This window comes from Narcine bancroftii, chromosome 14 (genome assembly GCF_036971445.1).
Source record: "Narcine bancroftii isolate sNarBan1 chromosome 14, sNarBan1.hap1, whole genome shotgun sequence".
NCBI classification, from domain to species: Eukaryota; Metazoa; Chordata; class Chondrichthyes; order Torpediniformes; family Narcinidae; genus Narcine; species Narcine bancroftii.
In genome coordinates this window covers 18,331,421-18,354,344 of record NC_091482.1, presented here as the reverse complement: position 1 = coordinate 18,354,344, position 22,924 = coordinate 18,331,421, and the positions used below count along the sequence as shown (strand labels likewise).

At 41.2% G+C, this 22,924-nt stretch overlaps 2 protein-coding genes, 1 long non-coding RNA gene and 3 other non-coding genes across 11 annotated transcripts in view; 5 read left to right on the top strand and 1 right to left on the bottom strand.

Annotated features, from left to right (window-relative positions):
* The window catches only part of LOC138749740 (pre-mRNA-processing-splicing factor 8-like), a 28,689-nt gene extending 18,249 nt beyond the window's left edge, over positions 1–10,440 (top strand). Inside the window, exons 23-28 of the mRNA XM_069911539.1 lie at positions 138–377; positions 5,287–5,428; positions 7,406–7,546; positions 7,869–8,008; positions 9,008–9,210; positions 10,004–10,440. Of these exons, the coding sequence (XP_069767640.1) occupies positions 138–377; positions 5,287–5,428; positions 7,406–7,546; positions 7,869–8,008; positions 9,008–9,210; positions 10,004–10,158 (1,021 nt within the window). The 3' untranslated portion in view covers positions 10,159–10,440. The remainder of the gene's footprint in view (positions 1–137; positions 378–5,286; positions 5,429–7,405; positions 7,547–7,868; positions 8,009–9,007; positions 9,211–10,003) is intronic.
* Positions 10,441–15,223: 4,783 nt separating this feature from the next.
* trnat-agu (transfer RNA threonine (anticodon AGU)) lies at positions 15,224–15,297 on the bottom strand. Its single transcript has one exon. It is a non-coding gene; the product is annotated as a tRNA-Thr (tRNA).
* Positions 15,298–15,538: 241 nt separating this feature from the next.
* trnat-agu (transfer RNA threonine (anticodon AGU)) lies at positions 15,539–15,612 on the top strand. The gene has a single exon. It is a non-coding gene; the product is annotated as a tRNA-Thr (tRNA).
* A 194-nt stretch (positions 15,613–15,806) lies between these two features.
* On the top strand, positions 15,807–15,880 carry trnat-agu (transfer RNA threonine (anticodon AGU)). The gene has a single exon. It is a non-coding gene; the product is annotated as a tRNA-Thr (tRNA).
* Positions 15,881–19,321: 3,441 nt separating this feature from the next.
* rilp (Rab interacting lysosomal protein) overlaps positions 19,322–22,924 on the top strand; it is a 40,908-nt gene continuing 37,305 nt past the window's right edge. For 3 of the 6 annotated variants that reach the window (XM_069910150.1, XM_069910153.1, XM_069910151.1), the window contains exon 1: positions 19,323–19,862. In XM_069910150.1, coding sequence (XP_069766251.1) covers positions 19,587–19,862 — 276 coding nt within the window. In that variant the 5' untranslated portion in view covers positions 19,323–19,586. Of the gene's footprint in view, positions 19,863–22,924 lie in introns of all 6 variants that reach the window. The other 3 variants (XM_069910152.1, XM_069910149.1, XR_011348452.1) reach the window with 2 other exon arrangements.
* On the top strand, positions 19,872–21,083 carry LOC138749160 (uncharacterized). The gene is made up of 2 exons (XR_011348458.1): positions 19,872–20,222; positions 20,297–21,083. It is a non-coding gene; the product is annotated as an uncharacterized lncRNA (long non-coding RNA).

Below are 22,924 nucleotides of genomic sequence, written 5' to 3'. Positions count from 1 at the left end.
TTTTTTTTTAAACTTCCCTGAATCTCTTGAACTAGAGTCAGGATGGTCTGCTTCAGTTGTCGGGCCAATATGTATATTTAAAGTTGCATCTTTTGTTGATTCCGATATTTACATGTAAATATGATTTTGAATTGTAGTGTAAATGTGGCGTCCCTAACTCAATCAGAGATTCGTGATATTATTTTGGGGATGGAGATTTCTGCCCCTTCTCAGCAGAGGCAACAGATTGCTGAAATAGAGAAGCAGACCAAAGAGCAATCCCAGCTTACAGCCACGCAGACGCGTACGGTGAACAAGCACGGAGATGAAATCATCACGTCAACAACGAGCAACTATGAAACCCAAACCTTTTCCTCCAAAACGGAATGGAGAGTCAGGTACGATTCATTCTTTGTTTTGATGTCTATCGCAAATCAAGCATAAGGCAATCACAGCCTTGTCGTCGCCAAGGTCATTGTGAGTAGCATTTCACCTACTTAGCCTGTTAAATTTTAATTTAAGGTTGCGCTTCCTCATTTCCAGACATTGTTACCTGAAGCTGTTAATTTATGTGACTCTTCATTTTTTTTTTTGTAAAATCATTTTTTTTTTATTTTTCACACTGTGAAAATATATACAAACGTTTCTCATTAAATATACACAGTGGCATTTTCTCCCTTTTTTTTTCCAACCCCCCCTCCAAAACCAATAAATATTCAACATATACAATGCAATAAAACAGGGTCTTCACACAATAAAAATGGGTCATCGGTTTTTACACACTGAAATCATTTTTTCGTCTTATCATTTTAGGGGGTGGAGGCAAGCCCTCTCTTATGTTCCATGTATGGTTCCCAAATTTGTTCAGATGATGTGACTATATTTTTTAAATTATATGTTATTTTTTCCAATGGAATACATTTCCATGTACCATTGCTGTATTCTCAGGCTCTCTTCCATTTTCCAAGTTAAACATTATACACTTTTTTTGCTACTGCTAAGGCTATCATAATAAATCTTTTTTGTGCTTTATCCAATTTGAGGCCTAATTCATGACTACTTGTGTTACTTAAAAGAAAGATCTCTGGATTTTTTGGGATGCTATTTTTTTGTGATTTTATTTAATATCTGATTTAGATCATCCCAAAGTGTATTCACTTTCGGTCATACTCAAATTGTATGTATTGTTGTTCCCATTTCCTTCTTGCAGCGAAAACATCGATCTGATAATATTGGATCCCATTCTCTTAATTTTTGAGGAGTGATATATAATCTTTGTAACCAATTATACTGTATCATACTCGTTCCTTTTCTGTACTTAATATCTCCCTTTCCAACTGCTCTATTTCCCGATTGTAGTCCTTTTTCATCTTAGTTACATAACTTATTATCTGCCCTCAAATGAAGGCTTTTATTGCATCCCATAATATAAATATGTCTTTCACTGATTCCATGTTTATTTCAAAAAAATGTTTTAATTTGACGTTCAATAAATTCTCTAAATTCCTGCCTTTCAAGTAGCATGGAGTTTAACCTCCATCTATATGTTCTTGGTGGGATGTCCTCCAGTTTTATTGCTAATTACAGAGGTGAATGATCAGATAGTAGTCTAGCTTTATACTCAGTTTTCCTAACTCTCCCTTGAATATGGGCCGACAACAAAAACATTTCAATCCTTGAGTATGTTTTATGCCTACTCAAATAATATGAATATTCCTTCTCTCTTGGATGTTTCCTCCTCCATATATCCATAAGTTTCATTTCCTGCATTGATGTAACCATACATTTGGCTACTTTATTCTTTTTGCTTGTCTTTTGTCCAGTTTTATCCAACATTGGATCCAAATTAAGGTTAAAATCCCCTCCTATCAATATATTCTCCTGCGTATTACAATCTTCAAAAAAATATCCCGCATAAACTTTTGATTCTCCTCATTAGGTGCATATATATTGATCAAATTCCAAAATTCTGAATATATCTGACACTTTATCATTACATATCTCCCTGCTGGATCTATTATTTCCTCATCTATTTTGATTGGTACATTTTTGTTAACTAATATGGCTACACCTCTAGCTTTTGAATTATATGATGCTGCCGCTACGTGTCCTACCCAGTCTCTCTTTAATTTGTTACGTTCCACTTCAGTTAGATGCGTTTCCTGCACAAATGCTTTATCTCTTTTTTCTTTTTTTTTCAGTAAATTTAATAGCCTCTTCCTTTTAATTTGGTTATGTATTCCATTAATGTTTATAGTCATATAGTTCAACGTGGCCATCTTATATCTTGTTTACACCTCTTTTCTGCTTCCTCACCACCTCCATCCCCCTTTTTCCCATTTTCATCTCTCAGTTTTCCCTTTTTAAACTCAATGTATGGCAATACATTTAAAACATAAAATACTCCAACAATTCCCACAGCCAGTATTACCTTAACCCCAAATTCACCCCCCCCCCCCCCCCCACACTCTGAGTTGCCCCTTATCCCTTGCTGGGCAACCAGAACTCCCCTTTCCATTTGGATAGCGATCTTGCTTGCAAGCATCAACTGATTTCGCAATGACAGTTATTCTCACCACCACCCCCCCCCCACAGAAAACACTTTTTTTTTTAAACACATATAACGAAGCTCTCTCTTTTTTCCTCCCTCCCTTCCTTCCTTCCTTCCTTCCCCCTCTCTTTTCCCTCTTTAGTTCTTTACATATACATTGGTTTTACATCTTTATATATGCTTTATCACCTTTCTTCATTCTTATTACATCTCTTCATCTCTCCTTCTATCCTGCAAACGCTCTGCGAATTCTTGTGCTTCCTCCGGATCCGAGAACAGTCTTTTTTGCTCCCTGGGTATAAATATTTTAAGCACAGCTGGATGTCTTAACATGAATTTATAACCTTTTTTTCCTTAGAATCGATTTTCCTGTATTAAACTCCTTCCTCTTCTTTAAGAGTTCAAAACTTATGTCTGGGTAAAAAAAATACTTTTGGAGCCTTGTATTCCAATGGCTTATTATCTTCTCTAATTTTATTCCTTGCCCGCTCCAGTATATTTTCTCTTGTCGTATATCTCAAAAATTTTACTAAGATGTATCTTGGTTTTTGATGTGTCTGCGGTTTTGGAGCTAATGTTCTGTGTGCCCTTTCTACTTCCATTTCTTCCTGCATTTCTGTCGTTCCCAGGACCTTCGGGATCCATCCTTTTATAAATTCCTTCATGTCTGTGCCTTCTTCACCCTCTTTCAGGCCCACTATTTTTATGTTGTTTCGCCTACTATAATTTTCCAACAGATCAATTTTATGAGATAACAACTCTTGTGTCTCTCTAATTTTTTTTGTCATTTCCAATTTTCCTCTTGTCATTTATTTCCATTTTTACAGCTGTTTCTCGTTCTTCCACGTTTTCTACCCTTTTCCCTATTTTTGTCATAACCCATTCTAAACTTTGCATTTTATCTTCTGTTCTTTTCATTATTTTTAATTGCACTAAATTCTAATGACAACCATTCTTTTAATGCTCTTATTTGTTCTTCAATAAAGGCTTTATCTATATTCTGTTCATCTGTTTTACCTTCTATTTCTCTGTGAAGATCTTGGTCTTCTTCCTCTTCCTCTGTGTCTGTACCTGTGTTTGTATCTTCTCTTATTTATATCTGTGTCTCTTCTGATTCTCCTGTGTATCACTTTGTCGGCCTCTTCTTGCTGTTGGTCCTCTCCTTCTGAGCTGCTCATCTGTCGGGCCTCCTGCTGCTGCTCCTCTTGCTGTTCACTCCGTCGACTTTCTTTCTCATCTGGTACTTCACTCCCTCTCCTGCCGCCTTCCTCATCTTCCAGCTGAGAGCCCTGGTGTCGGGCGTCCCTCAGCTAGTCGCGCCGTGGTTGCCCGCTTGGCTGAGCCCCCCTCCCGTCGGTGTTTTCTTTTACCTTAGACTGCGCACTGCTCATGCGCGACTCCTCGCGCATGCGCAGTTGTGCACTTTTGTTTGGCTCAGAGAGTCATTTTTGCAGTCCATTGATCGGGGGGTCGCGACTCCATGGGGCCGGCACCAAGCTCTGAGATCGGGCGGTCTTCGCCACCACGGCTCCCTGTTCCTTCGTGCAGGTAAAGCCTTCCTTCTTTTCCAGTGACTTTTTTTCCACCGTTGTTTTCACTTTTTCCTTCTTGGGTGCCATCTTTCTCTTCTCTGCAACTTTATCTTTTATTTCTTATACTTTATATTTGTTAAGCTTTGTCTTTTCTTGACTTTTTTTTCTTTTTTTCTGGAGAAGGCTGGTTTTACCCGACCGCCCATTACTCCATCACGTAACTCCTCTGAATCTTCATTCTTGACACCCGCTTTATTACTTGTTATATCTTTATAAACAATTTCAGAGTGAATAAATATCATGGTTTAAAATGTAAAGCAATGCTTTGTAAAATGTTAGACTGTACTTTCTGAATTGCCTTACAAAACTCTGATCACGACTGAATTCAGAGCCACAGGTTTAAAGAGATATTTAGAATTTTAGGTAGAGTGTGAAAATCTTTAAGAATTAGCTTTGCTTTGTACCTGCGGAATTCCGTGACAGCTGAAGGCGTAACAATCACGTTCTGTTTTACACAAAGCAAGATTATGTTGCAATCCTTCAAGTTAAGTCATTATTATGCACCTCTCCTTTTTTTCACATATTTAAAAAAAATTATGAAACTGTTGTTTTACATTAACCTCCTCTGACCATGTGAGATTTTTCTCTCACTTCTAAAGACCCAGATTAGGCAACTGACTGTGAACAAGTAAAGCTTGTTCCCTTTAAGGTTTCAGAGCTGGCAATATCTCTTGTTAGTTTTCTCATAAAATTGTAAAGATAATGAGCCCAATGCTTGTTGCAAGTTGTGAAATGGTGGAGCACAGGTTATGATGTTAATAGAAAGATGCGCTGCTCATTATTAAAAGGAGAGAAAGAGTTAGTCTTCCTAAAAGGGATCAATATCTAAAAGCTTGCTCCAATCACTCGAAACAAAGCCTGGATTAGGCCTTTCTTCTTCACTCCATGAAGTGAGATAACTAAAGGATCTTAACTCCATGAAGTGAGACAACTAAAGGATCTTAACTCCATGAAGTGTGAAATGATAAAACCAAAATCAAGAGGATTTAAGAGACAGTCGTAAGGAATCAAGAAGGTTAGCATAATCTGACTTCAGAATACACAGCTTGGGCAGGAGAAAATGTCAGCAAATGAAAAGTTCTGCACCCTCCCAGTTTAAAAATGCCAGGAGCCCTATCATTTTTCATTATGCTCCATTCCATTTGTGTTCTTCGTTCTGCACAGGGCAATATCTGCGGCCAACCTTCATCTTCGAACAAATCACATTTATGTGTCCTCTGATGACATCAAGGAGACTGGCTACACCTACATCCTGCCCAAGAACGTGCTGAAAAAATTCATCTGTATTTCAGATTTGAGAGCACAGGTGAACTAACCTTTAACCCCATAACCTTTAACCCCATTACATGGTTCGTTATGTTGACCCAATGGAAATATATTTGCCTTTATCCTTTCTTTAACACTAAACTTGAACTGATCAATTACATTGAATGCAAATTTTACAAGGGAACATGCAAAAATGATGATCTTGACTGTTTTGTCCCTTTTGGTAGCCACTTTATTGAAAATGATTATATTCTGTGGGAATTACATTGATATATAAAATTATTTATATGTAAGCAACCTAATTCATGCCATTTTTTTTGTTTAATTATCTGGTTTCTGTGGTTTAAACAGTTTTGTTCAGTGTAATTCTGAACCAAGTTCAGTTAACAGTCAATTAGGTACATTCATGGGACAGGTTTAAGTTAAAAGATGCTTTAATTGTTTTGGATGGCATTTCAAAAGTTAAATTGTCCTATTTGTATTATCAAATCATAGCAATTTGTCCTGATAATGACCAGTTGTTCAAAAGGTCTGCTGTACATTGTCCAAAAGAATTGTCAACAAACTATATAACCACAAAAAATTGAAACCAAACCTACTTTATTTATTTTTACTGAATATTCTACCAGATTGGATTGGAATAATAATCAGGAATGGGAATCTTGGCTTTTCTTTCATCCTTCAGTCTGAAATGATGTTCCACTTGAGTTACCATCAACTATGATTATTTTAAGATGACAACACAACAAACAGAAAATTGGTTCGGGAAGAGGGAGGAAATCACAAGATATTAGGAGCAGAATTGGGCCCAGTGGCCCATCAAGTCTGCTCCACCATTGTAATCATGAGCTGTTCCATCCACCCGCTCAACCTCACTCCCTGGCTTTCTCCCATATCCCCTTGATGCCCTGACTAATCAAATACAGATACACCCCACTTTACAAATAAAGTACTTGCTTTATGCAAATTAGCTTGGTTCACTTTTACGAAAAGATTTTCACTTTTATGAAACCACTAAGCCGTTAGAGGTTGCACGCACATCCTGAGCAGCTCTTTCCCTGGGAACGATAAGATGTCAATAGATGCTCTTCCTCCCTCTCCTACATTCCAGTCTCCTGTACCCACCCAGCAGCATCACTAGAGTTGGTGTCACCCATTGTGGTAACTCATGGTATCACCGCTCCCCCCCCCCCCCCCCCCCTTCATGGACCAAGTGTATGAGTGTACCGAGCGTAGAAGAAACAGGTGCGTGTTCTTTGTATGCCTGGGTGGGGGGTGGGCTCTGACCAGAGTGCATTAGAAGGTTCAGAAAGTAAATTTCAACTTCATAGGTGTGTATTTATCAAATTGTTCCTGTTTTTAATAAATGTTAGTGTTATTTAAGGACTTGTATGTTATTTGGTAGGTTATTTTTTGGGGTCTGGGAATGCTCAAAAATTTTTCCCATAGAAATCAATGGTAATCACATCTTCACTTCTGCCTTTTTGGCTTTCAAAAGGTTCCGAACGCTCTAGTTTTGAAAAGTAGAGTATACCTGTCCCTGTCAATCTCTGCTTTAAATATACTCAACGACATTGCTTCCACAGCCGGCTGTGGCAACTAGTTTCACAGACTCACGATCCTCTGACTAAAGCTGTTTTTCCTTATTTCTGTTTTAAATTGACACCCTTTTATTCTGAAATTCTGCCCTCTTGTCCTAGAATTCCCTATCATGGGGAAACATTCTTGCCATATTTACTCTGTCCATGCCTTTCAGCATTTGAATTGCCAGGATGTGGCTTCTTGTTGAATTTCATGTACATTAAAACTGATAATTTGAATATCCAGCATTAATGCTGGAGCTTATTATTAGTTCCTTTAATAGCACAGATGTAATGAGAAGGATACGTTTCGTGTGAGTAATATTTAGGAATTTACCAAGCGTGACACAACATATGAGTGTTGACCTGAATTTTGAGTATGATTTAGAATTGATTATATTAAGAGTTAACTGCAGTTAAACTGTATCTTTTCATAGATTGCAGGATATCTGTATGGTGTGAGTCCTCCAGATAATCCCCAAGTGAAGGAAATTAGGTGCATTGTTATGGTGCCACAGTGGGGAACCCATCAGACTGTGCATCTGCCTAACCAACTACCGCAGCATGAGTATCTAAAGGTACAGAGGTCCATTGCTCCTACATGCAAAATCATATAAATTAAGTGACGTGCTTCTGAGGCTAACATTTTTGTATTTTCACTGTGTGACTGTTAAGATATTCTGTACACAAAATTACACATCTTGTAGGAAGCCTTGCCTGCATTAAATTTTTTAATGGGTTCCTCCCCTAATGTTTGGGTTTTGGTTGCTCTCACATGTTTTATAATTGATCATTCAGTTGGGAGTGTTTTAAATATTTAATTAGCTCATATTTGAATCATGTGTTAAGGTGAAAACACATTTTATTTGGATCAATATCAATTGGAAATGATTTCTTCAGGAAATGGAGCCTCTTGGCTGGATTCACACTCAACCAAACGAGTCTCCTCAGTTATCGCCACAAGATGTCACCACCCATGCAAAAGTAATGGCTGATAACCCTTCCTGGGATGGAGAAAAGACCATCATAATAACATGCAGGTAAAAGAAACAGCGTTTCTTGCGTGCGTTGACTGGTCACTGCATATTGGTGAAATTTTGTTCATGTCTGGTATAGATTGGGTCACAGCAAATAAATTGCATAGAATATGTGGAAAGGCTGATGGGAACATAATTCTAGAATATTAAAATTTTCCTGATCTTTCATAGACTCTGTGCTCGTTGCAGCTTACAGGATCCAAGTTTGCTTGTATGTTTGGTTGAGTATCATATTGATTTTTCTTTCAGCTAGATTGGCCTAAAACTCGTAAAATATTGCATGTGATAGAAAACTCAATCTTCTTATTTTTAATTAATTTTTTTTCACATTTTGTATATATAATTTAATGGAATAAGGAGCTTTTTTTTGTTTCCTTAAATTAATTTTGTTGTACTGATGTGACTTTAAATTTGGGATGAGTTTTAGAATTAATGTTCCTAAACATCTGTCCTTCATGTACATTTGTTAAGCTTTAAATTTTCAAAAACCACATTTCTTGGTTTGTTTATGCTTCATTCTTTCCACAAGACTGGCAGGAAGTATGTGCAATAGTATAATTTCCAGATTATACTCTCACATAATGTCCTGTTCCAGTGAACTGCTTGGATGAAGTCAAACCTTTGTATATTCTATTTACCTCATGTTGAATGAGTTGGAAGTTTAACGATTCACAATTGCATTGTCTTAAAAATATTTACTATTTTAAAGGTTATCATTTCAGATATTAATTTTTTTTTGAAGTAAACTAATACAAAGATGTAGTTCAGTTTTTAATAGACAATTGAATGCATTTATTTTCAAAAGGCAGATGATGAGATCTTGAGAAACAAAATTATTGTGGGCAAATACATTGTGTGATTGTTGGCAGAACCTTTAAATCTGATCCAGTTACTTTGGAAAAGTTTCTGAAGTTCATTCTCTCCATTTTTAGTTTGGATAGAATTTTACAAGATGTTGAATGGAAAATATAAAACATGCTTGTTCATATTTCTTTTATATAGCTTTACTCCAGGTTCTTGCACATTGACGGCATACAAACTTACTCCAAGTGGTTATGAGTGGGGTAGACAGAACACAGACAAAGGCAATAACCCTAAAGGATATCTGCCCTCCCATTATGAAAGAGTGCAGATGCTGTTATCAGATAGATTCCTTGGTTTCTTCATGGTACCTGGGCAGAGCTCCTGGAATTACAATTTCATGGGTAAATACTTCAAGTCTTTATTTTCATTAATTCCTTTTCTCAAAGCAATGCAACAAAATAAAAGTTCTCGCCAACTTGTAAGTTAAATATTTTTTAAGGTCTGCTTATACCAAATGTGTCATTTCTCAGATGCCTTATGCTGTTATAGAGGCATCTTTGGATGTTTGAAATGATTAAGTATATTCCAAAGTAAGCTTTTTGCTTTGTTTTACGTGAAGCAATTGGCTGGTAAGGTGCAGTACATTAAAATGTAATGTATACAAGTTCGTAATTTTTTTCAGGAATGTGTGTTCAAAAACTGCACAATCCAATGCTCTCAGATAAGTATTTTTAGAAACTACCACAAACATTTCCAATTTGTGGAACAGACTGATCTATCCAATTCACGAAAATAGTATTTTGTACCAACAGGTTATGCATTTCCAAATTACATTCAGATGTTTTTTTTAATGTTAGCAATATGTTGCACTTCAATCCTAATTAAAATGTGATATAGTTATGAGGGCATCCATTTTAAAGCTTTCTTTGACTTCATGCTTATACCCATCTTGTGAACATTGAAGTCCATGAGCATCTGCAGCAGATAGAACATAGTTCATTTACCAATTTAAAAAAAAGCCTCAAGGATTTATGAGCTGGTGTGTCTTTGTTAGCTTTTGGTTAGGTCACTCTCCAGATTGCCAAACCTTTCTTAACGAGCTAACATTGTTCAAGTGATCAGATAATTTTAGTGTAAGGATTTTTTTTTTGCAAACACACTGTAGCCTAAATCAAACATTTCACTTTTAATTAGGTGTTCGACACGATCCCAACATGAAATATGAGCTGCATTTGGCCAACCCGAAAGAATTCTACCATGAAGTTCACAGGCCCTCTCACTTCCTGAACTTTGCTTCATTGCAAGAAGGCGAGATCTACAACGCAGACAGAGAAGACATGTACTCCTAGAAAATCACACGTTTATCACGGAAATTGAGTACTGTTGATATTCAACAAATTCTGCTCATGGCCTCTATTCAATTTCAGATTCTATTCGTCGTAGAAGTTCAGCTTGTATCTAGTGATGGCAACTTTCTGTTAAATATTTGCCTTCGACTCTGGCAACTGCAAAGAGAGAATGGAACGATTTTAAACATTTAGTTTATCTGTATTAAAACTGAATTTTCTTGTGAAATGATGTGTAGTTTAGAAATTCTTGGATTAAAGTTTAAATTTTTAACTAAAATCAAAGTTTGTGTTTACATTTTGGAATATAATTGGATGAACATCTTCATAAACTTGCAGGCTGGGAAATGTTTCACTGTGCTTTCTGAATAGAAAGTTATGGTACACTTGTTTGGTAATGCAAGATGTTTTTACTTGAGAAATAGTGTTTGAATGGAATTATATGAAAATAAGGGTTAGCACCTCTGACCCAGGAGTTTCAATTGGCCTAAATTAACATTGTGAAAAAAGCATTAAATTATACCTATGGCATGCCCAATCATGAAGTGAATAAATTCAGATGCCTTGAGTTTCTAGTTTTGGAGCCACAACTTAGAAGCAATTGGAAACTCAAAAGGCAAAATGAGCCATTTTTCAGGAACATCAGAAAGGGAAATCCAGTGTTTTTCCACTCTTTTCTCACAAGAGGCCAGGTGAGGTGTCAAATTTTAAGTTGTGCCTTAAAAGGGGAGTTCCAGCGTTTGACAGCTGTCTGAACAAGGGAATTGCAGTTGTATGGTGATGATTTATGTTTGCTCACTGGTTAGTCCTCCTCTAAAATGTTGGAAGCTTTAATATCAGCCTTTTGAAATGTTTCCTTCTGCTTTTGGAACGGCTACTTAGCCTTCTTAGTGCCTATGGTGGTGTTATCAGGCCTGATAAGCTATTTGCTTTTGTCCAGTGTTTCAACCCAGAGTAATGTTGTATATGGTTTTGCATGGATACTGCCTGGCTTGTTGAGTTTTTCAGTACTTTTTAAGACTTCCAGGAACTGGAAGTCATAAACCCTTCTTTTCCAAATGTTCCTCTGCCCAGAAACTGGCAAACAATGAAAACTCTGAGTGTGAGTGTTAAGTAGATGTGCTAATTAAGAAATGTTGCCAATCAATTTGAAGTTAATTATCTCCCTGCACAACTTTTGGATATCTTGGAAGACACAACAAATGAAATACTTTTCAAAGTGCAATCCCACTGCCATAAGTAGAGAAAACAACAGCCAAATTTCGACAATCAGAATTGTGATTAAAAACCTCACTATACTCTCTTGCTTGTGGAATGGTGTTTAATGATTTCTTGAGGGCAGGCACTCTTGAGGTTTAACATCACACAGGTCTGTACCTTGGATTGTACATTCGTCACCAGACATTGGGGGCAAAGGCGTACCCAATGTGGCCGTTACTCCTATTGATTGCCATCAGGCTCTGTGTGCAACCAAAGAATGAAGGCCCCAAGTGCCGCTAATGTGCTGAGGTTCTACCTGTCCCAGGTGTCATGAAGGATGGGCCTGGGCTCGTGGCTGCACAATGTCCCAGTCAGTCAGACTTTGCCACATCAGTGAGAAAATTTTTCCAGGTGAACCCCTTTGACCACAAGGCCATCAGGCAGTGGTCAGCACGGAACATCCTACAAGACACTGAGAGATGAGAACTTGACAGATATGGTGGAGTGGTTCCCTGAGCAGACCACCCAGGTCATCTGGCAGAATGCCTCATCAACAATGCCCACCGTGGCAGTGAGAGGAGCCCTTCTTGACCCAGCAGAACATTGTCCCCAAGATGAGTGCAGTGGAGAGGAGACAGTTGACAACTCTGCAGAATGGATATTTGCTAAGAATCTTGGATAAGGATGCAAGTTCATCCCCGGCAGCAGCATTTCAGAGACACCGACCAGGTCAGACGTCCAGAACTGCTGGAAGACCATGAACTTGGTTAAAGATGCATTTTTTTGCTCTGCCTGAAACCTGTTGATCTTTCAGCAGATGGAGATGTCAGTGTGGGAATATTGCCAACTTGCACATTCCAGGCTGTACTATGTGCTGAGGGGTGGACTGAGGCTTCATACAGCCAACGTGATGGCTCTGTGGGAAAGGACCAGCCGAGACTCTTTCCATTACCAGACATTGAGAGGCAAAGACAGAGGGGAAATCCCTCAAACAACAGGGTGGAATAATAACAAGATGCCACAGTGTAAATAGAAATGATACAACAATGTACAGTGATAGAAAAGTGTGGATACAAAGCTAATGGTGGGAAGAGACTTTTTTCTTTTGTAATATGAATAAAGTCTATTTTCAGTTTAAAAAAAATATCAGTCTCTGTAACGCTCTGCCTGGAATTTGTTCTCAAGTCTTCTAGCAACTCCTCAAAACGTTGAGAATGTGGAACTGATTATCACATCGGATCACTCTGCAGAAATGTTTATGTACAGACACTCTTCAATTTACGATGGGGGTTATGTTCTGGCAAACCCATCATAAGTCAATAAAGAATACCGCATCTACCAGTTTTTTATAATTAAATTTTGAATCCTTTATTTCACACTGGGGAAAAAAAAAGGTCAACATACACAGCTGAAAACACACTGGGCATGAAAACTGTTTGAGATTTGTTGTACGATACTCACCACCGAGGCTACCATCGCCCAGCATCATGAGAGAATAGCACACCGCATATCGCGGGAACAGATAGGGATTCGAAATAGAAAGTACAAATTCAAACCATCGTAACTTTTAAAAAAATCATAAGTTGGACAAATGTAAATAGGGGAGGACCTGTACAGGACTCGAGGCATAGTTGTGTTTTATTTAAACCTAATCTGGAATGAAAAATGAAAAAAAGCCAGTTCATCCTGTTAAAGCCTGATTTTAAAAAAAAGCAATGATACATACCCAAAAGGATGTTATCTGTGAAATAAATAAGTGATGTAAATTATCCCTGGTGCTGGTGGCTGATAGGAGAATGAATCACCCGTTTCACACTGCTGATTCCATGTGGATTAACCGCTAATTTAGCAGGTCCATTCCTGGTAATTGGGCGGTGTGAAATATCCCAACCTGGCTCTGGCACTTTGGAACTGTCAGAGCCTAGCTGAGTTAACTCTCTAATTGCTTTATGGCGGTGTGAAAGCACAACCTACTCTTGCGTTGTCACACCCCCCCCCTGCTGAAATCCCTGGTTACTGACTAACCAGATAAATCACGGTGCAGTGGGAAAGGCTCCTGAGTGCTGCAGGCCCGGTAAGTTTACCTGCTTCCTGGGAGGGTTGGCAGTGTGAAAGGGACGAGTGGTAATGGGATGAGAGTAAATTCAAGGTAAATAAAATGGAAACTAGCATAGAACTGATGACCTGAATGATCTTCAATGGTCTTAGACTCATGAGGCAGCTCATGTCAGGGAAAAGAGCAAGTATACGATTACATTATCTCAAGATAGAAGAAAATGTCCAATGAAAGCAGAAGGTTTCCTGAATATTGTGTCGAAGACTGAAGTTTTGACCAGAATAAGAGTGTTGTGCCCATTTCTGAAAAGAGATTTACTAGAATAACTCCTGGGTTGAGGTACATTATTACATAGACTGGAGAAGATGGTACAAGTTCCTTGGAATATAAAGAAATACAAAGTTTACGAACACTAGTCAAAACACAGAAATGCTGGAGGAACTCAGCAGGTTCTCACAGCATCCATAGAAGGTAAACTGACATTTCGGGCCTGAGCCTTTCCTCCAGCATTTATGTGCAGTCACTGGTTGTACCTGTAGGGAGAGATGAGTAGAATCAGAATTTGTTGTTTTGTGGCAGCATTACAGGAGAAAAATTGTTAGAAATCAATTTTTAGAAATATATAAATTACAGCAAAAGATGAGAAAGCAAGGTAGTGTCTGTGCTTGAATGTATTACGAACTAATCCATGTCAGATCTAACACAAGAACAGCAATGGAAGATTCACCAGGCAGTGGTAAATTCAAAAGAATCGTTTTTATTAAACAATTAATAACAAAATTTTTTAACTCCACAATGTGTATATGTATTTACATGTGTGTGTGTTTCAACTATTTCAGTTAAAACTTGAGTCTGAGAAGTCAATTTTAAAGTCCAGGTTCAAACTTCCTGTTGAACTTCAGGATCTTTTACATTGTGGTTCAGAATAATCACGAAGCAAATGCGCAGCAATTAGTTATTTAAATTGTTGCATAAACTCTCAAATCTTGTTGACCTGTTTTCCAGAAAGAGGTTTCTTCTTAATCTCTCACACATGTGATCTTCAACTCCCTCTTCTTGGAGTGACAGACTTTCCTTCCATGATGATGGCGCCCTCTTTATTTTCAAAAGAAAAGCAGTCAGAAAATGGTCTCCCTTTTGAAATCCACATTTCTGTATTCCCCTTTTATTAGGAGTAATTCCACCCTGTCTTTCACAAGGGTCCAATCCCACAAGATGTTGACTTCTGAACTGGGTCTGAATTGGACATATTTCTCAATCGAGACATTACATCAACAATGAGGTCAGTCTCATTTCCTGGAAACTACGTGACCTTCGTCACTCTGGCTCACAACTCTAAATGATGACCTCCCTTCTGAATGTATTGCGTGGGCGTGTGCAACCCTGTTCCAAAACCCACTACCTGACCTAGACAGTCGTGGGAAATATAGCTTAACCTAAATATTAATATTAACATAAATCCATTTCAATTCTGAAATCCGATGGCGGAGGGGAAGAAGCCGTTTTTGTACTGTTGTGTGTTAGCAGTGGGAAAGGAGCTTGCGAATAAGGGAACCCTGGAGTAAGAACTAGGCCTCGTTGAGGTCAAAGGGAACACCTCAAACTTGCTGATGGTTTAATTGGAATTATTTGCCTTTGGTCGATCCTCCTTCGTCTCTTCTCAACTGCAATTTCTCTCCAACAAATTAGTTAGAACCTGATTTCACCAAGTTTAATTCGAAAACTGCCAACAGATCAGATCAACAATAAATACTGTTGCTTTCAATGGAGTTTTGGTCTGATCTGGCATAGAGTGGTAATTAAAATAAGATGAGGCACCGCTGAGATTCGAACTCAGGATCTCCTGTTTACTAGACAGGCGCTTTAACCAACTAAGCCACGGCGCCAGCCAGCAGGATCCTTTAAATGGTCAATAAAGGAGAGGATGTGAGCTGTTTTGTTCCATTTATTTAGTGCATCGTCCTTAGGATGTTACTCCCAGTGATATTGTTCCTGCAAGGGAAGAGCAAAGATTAATTACAAGATCAGATTTTTTGGGGGGAGAACCAGATATCCTGAAAAACCTCCCACTGGCAGGAAAGGGGTGGCCTTTACCCTGCACTGAGATCCTGGAAAGCCCCATTAGCTGGCGCCGTGGCTTAGTTGGTTAAAGCGCCTGTCTAGTAAACAGGAGATCCTGAGTTCGAATCTCAGCGGTGCCTCTTCTTGCTAGTATTTTAATTTAAAGTAGCACCGAGAATGCAGCTTCTCCCCCAACTCAGGCACAAAGGCCTCTGACCGAAAAAGAAAAGCAGCCAGAAAGGCAAACCCTCTCCATCCCTTCACTGATCTATATATAAAAAAACACAAATGAACCAGGCCGTAAAAGTGTCGATTGAAATGTATCGAGTCAGCTGGCGCCGTGGCTTAGTTGGTTAAAGCGCCTGTCTAGTAAACAGGAGATCCTGAGTTCGAATCTCAGCGGTGCCTCTGCCTGTCGAGGACTATTTTGCTAATACATGGCTCTGCTTGAGACGGATGAGGTGGAAACCCAATGCTGGAGGCACTTTATACCCACATTTCAGACCCCCTTATCAAAGGCATGAGTGAAATGTATGTAGGTAGACCCCTGACTGAATATGATGAGGGTCTTTTTGGTTTAGATTAGTGTTGATTAATACATCAAATGCATTAATATAACTTTAATTTACAAGAATTTGGCTGAACACCTGAGGGGTGGAGGAGATGTCTGTTTGATTAGACCACGATATGTTGCAACGTGTAGATGGACATCACATAGCTTAATGCTGACGGGGGTCATGCTTGCTGCCAAGGAAGGGACTGTTTTGAGATTGGGGGAATGTCGGATAGCATTGGAGAATTTAAATGTTTGAAGAGCTCCTGGTTCTCCTATGGGGATGATGGACCTTTCACCAAGCTGGTCAGTAATGAAGGAGTGCCAGGAAACTAAAGAGTCTGAGTCCTCCACTCCTTACGTTTGCTGAAGAATAGAACACTACCCTGGGCCTTGTCAAAGGGGGTCGAAAAGAAAAGCAACCATCCACACTTTATTACTTGAATAAGGGCTCAGGCCCAAAACATTGGTTATATATCTTTACAATGTAAAGTACGCTGTGTGGCCTGCTGAGTTTCTCCAGCATTGTGTTTTTACTATCAATATCTGGTGTATCGCTTTCAATTCTGGACCAATTAGTTTGAAACAACGTGAATCATTTACTTTTCCAGATGGTGTCATTCATGACGTTAAATAATATTTTCACACTGCCAGGGATTCAGCTTTGCAGTTCTCTTTGGGAGTTGTTGGTAACCATCTTTATCCAGGATGTAAAATCTCTCTACACCTCTATCCCACACCAGGACCCCTCCACTTCTTAGTGTTCAGCTCGTTCCCTTGCATTCACAAACCTGACTTTACTACTTCTCACATTGAATCACTTTCATCTCCACTGACTTCCTCCAGATCAATGATGTACCAAAAGAAACAGATAAGCTCAGATAGTCACTCCCTTTTTTCTGGGATAAGAAGAAAGACCCCCTTTCCCTCCTACCCTTTAAAATTCTTTTGGTATATTAATGACAAACTATTCTGTCCACAGACTCGCACCTATCTGGCTAATACCCTGTCCCTTATGAGGATTCCATACTATTCTCTAGTTCCTTCATCTCCATCATATCCGCACCAATGATGGGACTTTCCACCCATGTACCTTTGAGCTGCTTCTCTTTTACCTTAGCCCTTAATTTCCAAAGCTGATGGAGCCAATCACCCATAACTTTGCATTCAGGCCCTGTCTTCCCAAATGGAGCAAGTGTGGGATTTCCTTATCCTCACTTTCCATTCCTTTAGTCTCAGCATTGACCACATCATGGATCATAATTCCTGCTGAATAGAAAATGATTTCACCAATTCATAACCGTTGGTTTGCTCTTTTAGCTCCACCAACCATCCTGTGCCACTTTCTCATGCAGATAGAGGAGATGCAACATCTGTTCTTCCTCTTCCCATCACCCAGGGACCCACCAGTCGTTCCAAGTGAGCAGTAATTGACTTGCACTCTTCTAACCTGCTGGTGGACATTCAATGTTCACAAGGCCTCATCCTATACATTGGACAAGCCAATGGTAGATGGGTGATTTGTTCAGTACTCTGAAAGTTGCTGATGAGTCCTTGGAAAGGACTGCGCTGGTTCAATTTTTAAATATATTCAAGACAAAAATCATCAGGTTTTTAGATTTCAAACAGTCAGTGCAGGAAAGTGCTGCTGAAGTAAACTAATGGAATGATAGAACATGCTGAGGGGCTGAATGGTAGAGAAGTGGAGATTTAGGGACGTGATTCCAAGGCTCAAAATGTAAGTCAATGCATTTGCTGTGGTTAAATCAATCAATATCAAAGACACTTGGAGGATAGAATTGATGGAGTGAGGTAATCTCACAGAGGATATAGTACCAGAGGAGATTAACCAGTCATGCAGCTCACCTTGGAAGAGTTTGAACCCAAGAATGGAGATTTAGAATGGATCTACACTAGTCATGGAGCAGAAGGAGGTCAGTGCTTGGGGACAGACTGATGCCAATGGACAGAAACTTCATAATAATTTTAGTCTGAGCAGTTTTGGAAGAAGTTCATGGAAGGTGGAGGAAAGGAGGTCAGCCAAGGGAGCATTGCAATGGTCAAGTCTATAGATATCAAAGGCATGTTTGCTGTGGCAGATGAACTGAGGCAGGGGCGGTGTGTTGTTCACTACCAAGGTGAAAGTAGATGATTCTAAGGAAAGTATAGATTCAGCCCCGCTTAACAACCTGCCACCATTTTGGACCTGCAACTATTTGAGAGCAAGGCTATTTTTTTTTGGCGGCAACAACACAGTGCAAACGTTCAATAAACCACATTACAAAATAAATAAAATAGTGCAAGAAAAAGACAAAGTGAGGTCGTGTCTGTGGCTCATTGTTCATTCATAAATCTGATGGCAGAGGGAAGAACCTGTCCTTGTGCCATTGAGTGGTTGTCTTTCGGCTCCTATACTTTTTTCCCTATGGTAGTAGAGTGAAGAAGGCATGGCCTGGGTGGTGGGTGTCCTTGAGGATAGAGGCTGCTTTCTTAACACACTGCCTCTTGTAAATATCCTCAGTGGAGTGAAGACTGGTGCCTGTGATGTTGTAGGCTGAGTTAACAACCTTCTGGAGATTTTTCCTGTCCTGTGCATACCAGTCAGCAATGCAACCAACCAGAATGTTCTTCACAGTTCACCTGTGGAAGTTTTCGAGAGTCTTTGGTGACAAGCGCAAAGTATAGCTTCTGGCAAGTCTTCTTTGTAATTGACATGGAGGCTCCAGGAGAGATCCTCAGAGATGTTGACATCCAGGAATTTGAAATTCTTGACCCTCTCCACTGCTGACGCCTCAATGAGGACTTCCTCCTGAAGTCCACAATCATCTCCTTGGTTTTGCTAACATTGAGTGCAAGGTTGTTGTGATAGAAAGCTGATCTATCTCCCTCCTGCCTAGTTCCTCATCAACACCGCCTGATTTTCCATCTGGGCACTTTCCAGCCAGATGAGATTAATATCGACTTCAGCGGTTTCTGCTAACCTGATCTCTTCCCCCTTCCAGTTCTCCTCCCTCCCTTTACCCAGCCATCCCTCCCTCCCCTTAATCTCTTCTGTTCCTGCCCTCCCTTCTCCACCTATCTCCTCCTGCCTTTGTCGGACTGGGTTGACTTTTGACGAGAAGTCTCCAACCATTCGATTCACTTGACTTCTCACTGCAGAAAGTTTAAAGAACGTGCCCAACCAAAGCGACTGATCCCCATTCGCCGGAGCGTCCAAGACAGGTAGCCAGTTGCACTTGTCCGTGATTGGTCCAAACCTCACCGGCACGTCACCCTTTGAGGTTGACGTCACAGAGGGAATTGCAACAAGGAGGAAACGGGGGCGCGATCTCAAACCCGGGCACAGCCCGCAGCGGGATAACATCGGCCCTGCAGCCAAGGTGCCACCAATGGGGACCGGCCGTGAGAACTGTTCGGACATTTAACACAACTCCCCCCCCCCACCTGTCAATCACCGGGCCACGGCCTGTCAATCACCCGCCAAGGTCTCGACTCCCAGGCCGCGTTCGGTCCCCCGCCCCGGCCGACACATTCCATTCCCGGGTCACGTCCTCCTCCGGTATGGACGAGGAAAGCCAGGCCGACTCTTGCCTCGACAAAGACGCCCGCAGACTCGGGGTGAATGATGTGTACGAGATCGCCAAGCTCATCGGCACCGAGCTGGAGACGCTGATCGAGCGCTACGGGAAGGAGTCCGTGGAGGGGCTGGTCCCGAAGGTGGTGCGCATCTTGGAAATGCTGGAGAGGTTCGTGGCCCTGAACGGGAACACCGAGCAGGAGCTGATCCGAGCCTTCGTGAAGCTGCAGGATGGGGAGCAACGCGCGGGGCTCTGCAAGGTTCGTGCTCTCGTGTGGCAGGAGTTTTCGAGCAGTCTGGTCGGGATCCAAGTTTCACGAGGAGACAATACAATCCCAACGAGTCCTGTAGAGCTGAGATATTAGGGGCAGCTTTCTCTTCCATACTCTTGACATGGCAGGATTGCATTTATCAGCGGGCCGAGGTAACAGAGCCGGGTGCATCTCTCCGCCAGCGTTTCTGCCCCACGCTCATTTCACGCTCTCTTAAATCAGTGGATTCTTCTCTTCCTTTCTCTCGTCCGTGTGAGTGAAATACATCGCGCTTTTCTGAACCCCAACTTGGTTGATGGTCAGATCGAGACAGGGCGCAGGTGACAGTGGGACAGGGACGGGGCGCAGGTGACATTGAGATGGACAGGACACAGGTGACAGTGAGACAGGGCACAGGTGACATTGAGACGGACAGGGCACAGGTGACAGTGGGACAGGGCGCAGGTGACATTGAGATGGACAGGACACAGGTGACAGTGAGACAGGGCACAGGTGACATTGAGACGGACAGGACACAGGTGACAGTGAGACAGGGCGCAGGTGACATTGAGATGGACAGGACACAGGTGACAGTGAGACAGGGCACAGGTGACATTGAGACGGACAGGGCACAGGTGACAGTGGGACAGGGCGCAGGTGACATTGAGATGGACAGGACACAGGTGACAGTGAGACAGGGCACAGGTGACATTGAGACGGACAGGGCACAGGTGACAGTGGGACAGGTACGGGGCACAGGTGACAGTGGGACAGGGCGCAGGTGACATTGAGACGGACACGGCACAGGTGACAGGGACAGGGTGCAGGTGACATTGAGACAGGGACAGGGTGCAGGTGACATTGAGACAGGGACAGGGCGCAGGTGACATTGAGACGGACAGGGCACAGGTGACAGGGACAGGGTGCAGGTGACATTGAGACAGGGACAGGGTGCAGGTGACATTGAGACAGGAACAATCCAGTCTCTGGATTTTCTGGTTGTCGCACTGCTGAAATCATCATCTTTTGCCGCATTTAACGTCGTGAAAGTGACAGTGTTGAGAGATAAATCACATGTACACAGTCACACTTGAAAATCAGGAAGTTGAGTTGTTTTCAGTGATTAAGAACTTCTCTCTCTCGAGGTCCTTCCCGAGCATAATGTCAGGAAAATGGGGGTAAATAACTTAAAAACCTGATTCTTGCAATAAAAAGCAATCGAAAATCTGATCGGTTAAGTGATTTTTTTTCTTGGAATTTTAAAATGTAATAACTGCTTCTCAACTTCACCAGCTCTGATACTAATTTAATGTGTGTAACTGTTATGAACTGCGTGTAACGAGCAGCAATGGGCAGTGTTTCATTTTAAAACACAAATTTTATTTCTAACTCTTAAACTATTAATCTTTTAAATGATCCTTAATACTAAATCTATCCCCAACTATGCGCAGGTGTCTAGTGTATGAGTGTGTGTGTGTATTTTTTTTTCTTTTCTTTGGCTTGGCTTCGCGGACGAAGATTTATGGAGGGGTAATGTCCACGTCAGCTGCAGGCTCATTTGTGGCTGACAAGTCCGATGCGGGACAGGTAGACACGGTTGCAGCGGTTGCAGGGGAAAATTGGTGGGTTGGGGTTGGGTGTTGGGTTTTTCCTCCTTTGCCTTTTGTCAGTGAGGTGGGCTCTGCGGTCTTCTTCAAAGGAGGTTGCTGCCCGCCGAACTGTGAGGCGCCAAGATGCATGGTTTGAGGTGAAATCAGCCCACTGGCGGTGGTCAATGGGGCAGGCACCAAGAGATTTCTTTAGGCAGTCCTTGTATATACATATATATTATACCCAAACCATTACAGTCCAGGCCAAACTCTACAAAGTTACTTCAAAGTTAAGTCTTTTAAATTCAGTGTTGAAGCATAGGCCTTTGAAATTTGCCCAGATTTAATGATGGACTGATGGGAAGGCTGGAGTTATGGCTTCTTGCGTTGCCTTTGAAGAAATGTCATCCACATGAGCTGTGGTCACAAAACTCCTGATCCTTTTGTAGGCAAGACTTGAACTGGGCAGCCTCCACGAAGCCTCCAAGACCCTGGCACCGGTCTCTCCAAGTAACAACTGCTAGTCACGCTTAAAATGAAGCGGTCAGGGGAGTCACGTGATGGAGTAGTGGCTGGTCGTGTGGAACCAGCCCTCTCCAGAGAAAAGAAAAAAAAGTGTGAAAAAGCAGAGCTCAATAAACATAAAATACAAGAGAAAGATAAAGTTACAGAGAAGAGACAGAAGATGGCACCCAAAAGAGAAAAAGTAAGAATAACAGAGAAATGGGAAGAAGGAAAATCACTGGAGAAGAAAGAAGGCCTTACCTTCACGTCGGAGCAGAGAGCCACCGTGGAGAGGAGCGGCAGATCTCCGGTGTTGGTGAGTCCCCAGAGGACCGGTGTCCTCTCAACATGTGGACTCCAAAAATGCAAAGAATTGCGCATGTGCAGTGTGCAAGTAAAAGAAAAGGTTAACGCCGACGGGAGGGGGACTCAGCTGAGGAGCAGCCAGCTGCAGAGCGACCAGCTGAGAGATGCCCCGTATCGGGGCGTTCGGCTGGGGGAAGTAAACAAGAAAGAAGAAAAGAAGAGCGGTGAGAAAGAGAATGAAAGGCTGGAAGAGGGTGAGTGGCAGTGAGGCAACCGACAGGGGGACGTCCTGCAAGGAGGCCCAACAACGGGTCAACCTGCAACAGGAGGCCCAACAACAGGAGACACAGCAGCTGGAGGCCCAGCAAGGATACAGAAGCAGCTCACCAGAGAAGGATGAAAATACACAGATACAGAGAAGAGAAGAAGATGACACAGACATCGATACAGACACTGAAGAAGAGGAGGAAGAAGACCAAGAATTTCAAAGCAAAGAAGAAGCAGGTAAAATAGAAGGACAAAGTTTAGATGAAGCCTTTTTCGAAGAACAAATGAGGTCATTAAAAGAATGGCCATCATTAGAATTTAGTTCAATCAAAAGAAAAATGAAAAGAGCTGAAGACAGAGCTTAGAGTTGGTCATGACTGAAATAGGGAAAAGAGTTGAAAATGT